The sequence below is a fragment of the Curcuma longa genome, chromosome 7, assembly GCF_044706935.1.
Source record: "Curcuma longa cultivar G26 ecotype Majalengka, Jawa Barat chromosome 7, ITB_CL_G26_1.1, whole genome shotgun sequence".
NCBI classification, from domain to species: domain Eukaryota; kingdom Viridiplantae; phylum Streptophyta; class Magnoliopsida; order Zingiberales; family Zingiberaceae; genus Curcuma; species Curcuma longa.
The window spans coordinates 12,422,733-12,428,601 of NC_133867.1; the positions used below are offsets into that span (position 1 = coordinate 12,422,733).

At 41.3% G+C, this 5,869-nt stretch overlaps 1 protein-coding gene and 1 pseudogene across 1 annotated transcript in view; one reads left to right on the forward strand and one right to left on the reverse strand.

Annotated features, from left to right (window-relative positions):
• The window catches only part of LOC141832654 (uncharacterized), a 3,035-nt gene extending 2,411 nt beyond the window's left edge, over positions 1–624 (reverse strand). Inside the window, exon 1 of the mRNA XM_074720115.1 lies at positions 33–624. Coding sequence (XP_074576216.1) covers positions 33–624 — 592 coding nt within the window. The remainder of the gene's footprint in view (positions 1–32) is intronic.
• Positions 625–3,723: 3,099 nt separating this feature from the next.
• On the forward strand, positions 3,724–4,502 carry LOC141832655 (uncharacterized; annotated as a pseudogene).
• Positions 4,503–5,869: the final 1,367 nt, after the last annotated feature.

The window sequence follows — 5,869 nt, forward strand, 5'->3', positions numbered from 1 at the left end:
CTTCTCAGCAATGTGAATTTGAGAATTTTGACGAAGTAGACCTTCTGCCGATACCAGTTCTGTCAGAAGTCCCGCCAATGTTAAATCCAACTTATTCATGTTGTAATTCAGGCGAAACTGCTCAAAACTCTTCGGCAGTGATTGGAGGATGATATCGCACTGTGTATCTGCGTCCATCTGTCCTCCAAGGATTTCTATTTCGTTCAGATGACCTATCATTTTAAGAACGTGATCCCTCACGGGCGTTCCTTCAGCCATGGTAGTCGTCATCAATTTTCTCATTGCCACCTGCCTAGCTGCCCTATCCTGGTGTCCGAAGAGTTCCTTGAGATTTAGCATCATGTCATAGGCGCAGACCATAGATTCATGCTGATGTTGAAGCACACTTGACATTGAAGCCAAGATATAACATCTCGCCATTTCATCTGCCTTGATCCACTTCCTATAACTCTCCATTTCCTCTTCACTAGAATTTTCAGTAGGCTTAGGCGGGCATTCCACTTGGAGTACAAACTTGTACTCTTCTGCAGTCAACACTATGTCCAGATTCCTTTTCCAATCTATGTAGTTGGGACCAAAAAGTTTGTTTTCTTTTAGTATGACAGCTAGTGGGTTGAAGGCCATTTTCCTGAAAAATCATGAAAATAACCATTGGTCAAATATTCGAATTTAAAATTATATTGATTCCTCAAATAGATAACTTGGTGTCTGTGAGACACAGAAGACCATGATTATCAGTCCCCTGTGAATTATAAACTAAGGCTCACAACCAAGATGGTGTTGGACAACCCATCGGGAACGGTTGTAGTGTAATTCGGTTACTGTCTGTCTTGACTGTAGAATTACACTAGTGCACTTTGTGTGTATTGAGTAGGACCATTGAGGTTGTTCAATTTACTCTGACTCACAAATTGAACAAGACCTCTGTTATTAGGAATTATGCACTCTTAATCCCGATGTAATAAATGGGCACCTATAGGTAGTAATTATTGCTTTGATTTACCAAAGGGTGAGATCTTTGCGTCAGATCAATTATTCCCGGTAAGTTGGGTGATGTTGCTATCTATACGGTGTGCCATTAATTACAGAAGGAATCCGTGTCCCAGTAGGGTTGATGATGTCCCCTTGGATAGCTCATAAGGATTGTCAAGTCAAAATCTTGCAAGTGGACTTGGTCCGACTGACAATAAGGTTGAGTGGTACTATTCAAGGTCCTAGATGTCGATTATTGAGTTGTCAGTGAACTCAGATAATTGACGGACATACGATATCTTAAACACGGGGAGCAATGCATAATATAATAAGAAGGAACCCAAAATGTAATTTGGGGATTAGATTGGTAGTGCAATAATGATCCTCTAGTGGAATGGATCGTTATTGATGGATGTAGGTGTGTATTCGGGGATGAATACGGGATCCGAAACCCATCAGAAGGCCAGATCTAATACCTCCTCGAGGTCCCCGCTGTAGCCTAAAGACATCTTCAAAAGGATGCAATCAATCGGATGAGATTAGTTCTCAGCCGTCGGATGAGATTTAATCTCGACCGTTGGATGAGATTGGTTCTCGACCGTAGGATGAGTTAATGGATGAGATCAACTTGTATCCGTGGGATTAGATCAAGTTGCATCCATTGGATCGAAATAAATAAAGAGGAATAGAAGAGAATAGATTAGAACCGTTGGATGAGATTAAGTCGTCTCCGATGGACGAGATCTATCCGGTTCGGTTTTAATTCTCTTTGGAAGGAAGAACCGGTTCACGAGGTGAACCAGAGATGGTTCATTGAACCACACGCCCAAAGCAAGGATCATGGCCATTGGATCGAATCAGATCAAGTTATATTAAAGAAGATTATAACGTAACCGTTAGATGAGATTAAGTTGCATCCGATGGATGAGATCTCTTCGGTTAAGTTTTATTTTTTATTTTAATATAATTGGTTCGCGGATTAAACTTTAAAATAAAAAACCAAAATCAATTTTATCCAATCTTATTTAATTTTGGCCAGATATAATAATAATAAAATAATTTAAATTCGGAATTATTTTTATAATTAATTCCAAACTCCAAAATTATTTCAAATCTCAGCCAATTAAATAAATTGCAACCGTCGGATCTTTAGATTTGGTTTTTCCTTTTAAAATAAAAAACCAAACCAAACTTATTTCTATCTTAAGTGGCCGGCCCACTTATAGAAATATTGGTTTAATCCGCGAACCAATTTTATATTAAAATAGAAAATAAAACCGAACCGAAGAGATCTCATCCGTCGGATGCAACTTAATCTCATCTAACGGTTCTAATATAATCTTCTTTAATATAACTTAATTGATTCGATCCAACGGACCTGATCCATTCCTTTGGGCGTGTGGTTCATTGAACCAACTCTGGTTCACCTCGTGAACCGGTTCTTCCTTCCGAAGAGAATTAAAACCGAACCGGATAGATCTTGTCCATCGGAGACGACTTAATCTCATCCAACGGTTCTAATCTATTCTCTTCAATTCTTCTTTATTTATTTCGATCCAATGGATGCAACTTGATCTAATCCCTTGGATACAAGTTGATCTCATCCATTAACTCATCCTACGGTCGAGAACCAATCTCATCCAACGGTCGAGATTAAATCTCATCCGACGGCTGAGAACTAATCTCATCCGTTTGATTGTATCCTTTTGAAGATGTCTTTAGGCTACAGTGGGGACCTCGAGGAGGTATTAGATCTGGCCTTCTGATGGGTTTCGGATCCCGTATTCCACCCAGAATACACACCTACATCCATCAATAACGATCCATTCCACTAGAGGATCATTATTGCACTACCAATCTAATCCCCAAATTACATTTTGGGTTCCTTCTTATTATATTATGCATTGCTCCCCGTGTTTAAGATATCGTATGTCCGTCAATTATCTGAGTTCACTGACAACTCAATAATCGACATCTACGACCTTGAATAGTACCACTCAACTTCATTGTCAGTCGGACCAAGTCCACTTGCAAGATTTTGACTTGACAATCCTTATGAGCTATCCAAGGGGACATCATCAACCCTTACTGGGACACGGATTCCTTTTGTAATTAATGGCACACCATATAGATAGCAACATCACCCAACTTACCGGGAATAATTGATCTGACGCAAAGATCTCACCCTTTGGTAAATCAAAGCAATAATTACTACCTATAGGTGCCCATTTATTACATCGGGATTAAGAGTGCATAATTCCTAATAACAGAGGTCTTGTTCAATTTGTGAGTCAGAGTAAATTGAACTACCTCAATGGTCCTGCTCAATGCACACAAAGTGCACTAGTGTAATTCTACAGTCAAGACAGACAGTAACCGAATTACACTACAACCGTTCCCGATGGGTTGTCCAACACCATCTTGGTTGTGAGTCTTAGTTTATAATTCACAGGGGACTGATAATCATGGTCTTCTGTGTCTCACAGACACCAAGTTATCTACAGTGTGAACTAAGAGGACTTTATTGCAAATTTACCTATTGCAATCATTTGACCAAATCATGATTTCTTATTTCTTAAATGTTTACATATAAAAGACCTAGTCTTTTCAGTATACTTCCTAACATTTATTGGTCATAAAGATAGGTTGACCAGATAATAAAATTAATGGGTAAAACCTCCTTTTGCGAATGTTTGAGTTAGTATACGTCCACACTAACGTGGCATGCTAATTCTTCGGTGCTTGAGGTGTTGGTGAATTTAATTATATTGTTTTGAGGAATCAATATAATTTTAAATTCGAATATTTGACCAATGGTTATTTTCATGATTTTTCAGGAAAATGACCTTCAACCCACTAGCTGTCATACTAAAAGAAAACAAACTTACTGGTCCCAACTACATAGATTGGAAAAGAAATCTGGACATAGTGTTGACTGCAGAAGAGTACAAGTTTGTACTCCAAGTGGAATGCCCACCTAAGCCTACTGAAAATTCTAGTGAAGAGGAAAAGGAGAGTTATAGGAAGTGGATCAAGGCAGATGAGATGGCGAGGTGTTATATCTTGGCTTCAATGTCAAGTGTGCTTCAACATCAGCATCAGTCCATGGTCTGCGCCTATGACATGATGCTAAATCTCAAGGAACTCTTCGGACACCAGGATAGGGCAGCTAGGCAGGTGGCAATGAGAAACTTGATGACGACTACCATGGCTGAGGGAACGCCCGTAAGGGATCACGTTCTCAAAATGATAGGTCATCTGAACGAAATAGAAATTCTTGGAGGACAGATGGATGCGGATACGCAGTCGATATCATCCTCCAATCACTGCCGAAGAGTTTTGAGCAGTTTCGCCTGAATTACAACATGAATAAGTTGGATTATACATTGGCGGAACTTCTGACAGAACTAGTATCGGCAGAAGGTCTACTTCGTCAAAATTCTCAAATTCACATTGCTGAGAAGGTTTCTGCTTCTAAGCCGAAAGGCAGGAAGAAGAGAAAGAGACCATCTGGACCGGCAAGAAGGTGAATGGACCACAGGTGGCTGGGCCACAGGCAGGAGTGAAGAAGCCAAAAGGCAAGTGCTTCACATGCAAGCAGTCAGGACACTGGAAGGCAGAGTGTCCCCGAAGAAAGAAGAACAATTTGCCAAGACCACCCTTGGACTTTTCCTTGCCAAGACCACCCTTGGACTTCTCCTTTGCCAAGACCACCCTTGGACTTTCCTTTGCCAAGACCACCCTTGGACTTTTCCTTTGCCAAGACCACCCTTGGACTTTCCTTTGCCAAGACCACCCTTGGACTTTTCCTTTGCCAAGACCACCCTTGGACTTTCCTTTGCCAAGACTACGCTTGGACTTTCCTGTAAACTTGCATCACACATGTTAGATCAACAAGAATTGCCTAACTTCAAACATAGTTTAGCCAAACATTGAAACTCAATGCACTTGGGGCAACTATTGCACCAACATGAAGTTAGGCAATACTTGTGATCTAACATGTGTGATGCAAGTTTGCAGGAAAGTCCAAGCGTAGTCTTGGCAAAGCAAAAGTCCAAGTGGGTAGTCTTGGCAAAGCAAAAGTCCAAGTGGGAAGTCTTGGCAAGGAAAAGTCCAAGTGGGTAGTCTTGGCAAAGCAAAAGTCCAAGTGGGTAGTCTTGACAAGGAAAAGTCCAAGTGGGTAGTCTTGGCAAGGAAAAGTCCAAGTGGGTAGTCTTGGCAAGGAAAAGTCCAAGTGGGTAGTCTTGGCAAGGACTTGACATGACGAAGCTGATGGAAGCATCTCAAGCTAGTGCAGGGAAGGCATGAGGTTGTGGGAGATGTTTGAAGGCCGAGGTCTAGGTCAAGAGAAGCTGAAATGTGATTTTTCAGCTTCACCAGTCGACTGGCCCTGCCAGCAGTCGACTGCTCATAAATCAGACGCACACAGAAAGATCAGTCGAGCCAGAGGAAGACAGGAGTCGACTGGGCAGTCGACTGGTGTGGTATGGTGAGTCGACTGGTCTTGGACAGTCGACTGCTATTTGAACGTTGCAGAAAATTGGCAAGCATTTAATGCGCTTTAATGCGAGATTTTGTTGTCGATTGAAGGCATCAGTCGACTGGCCCTGCCAGCAGTCGACTGATGTTGCAGAGATTATAAAAGAAGCCTGCACGAGAACAACTCAAGAATTTCGCCATTCTTTCATGTCTTTTGTGCTTCTTCTGAGAACTTGTTTGTTCTCCATTCTCTGCTTTCTTTCTCTCCTCCTAAACAATATTTTATATCATCTTTGAGGAGATCTAAAGAGTTGTAAAGGTTTCTCCGCCTTCGAGGTTTTCGAGAAGGAGAAGATTCATAGTACATCGGGTGTGTGCGTGCGTGTGGATCCTTGGATTAGTCACCTCTGCGGAGGTG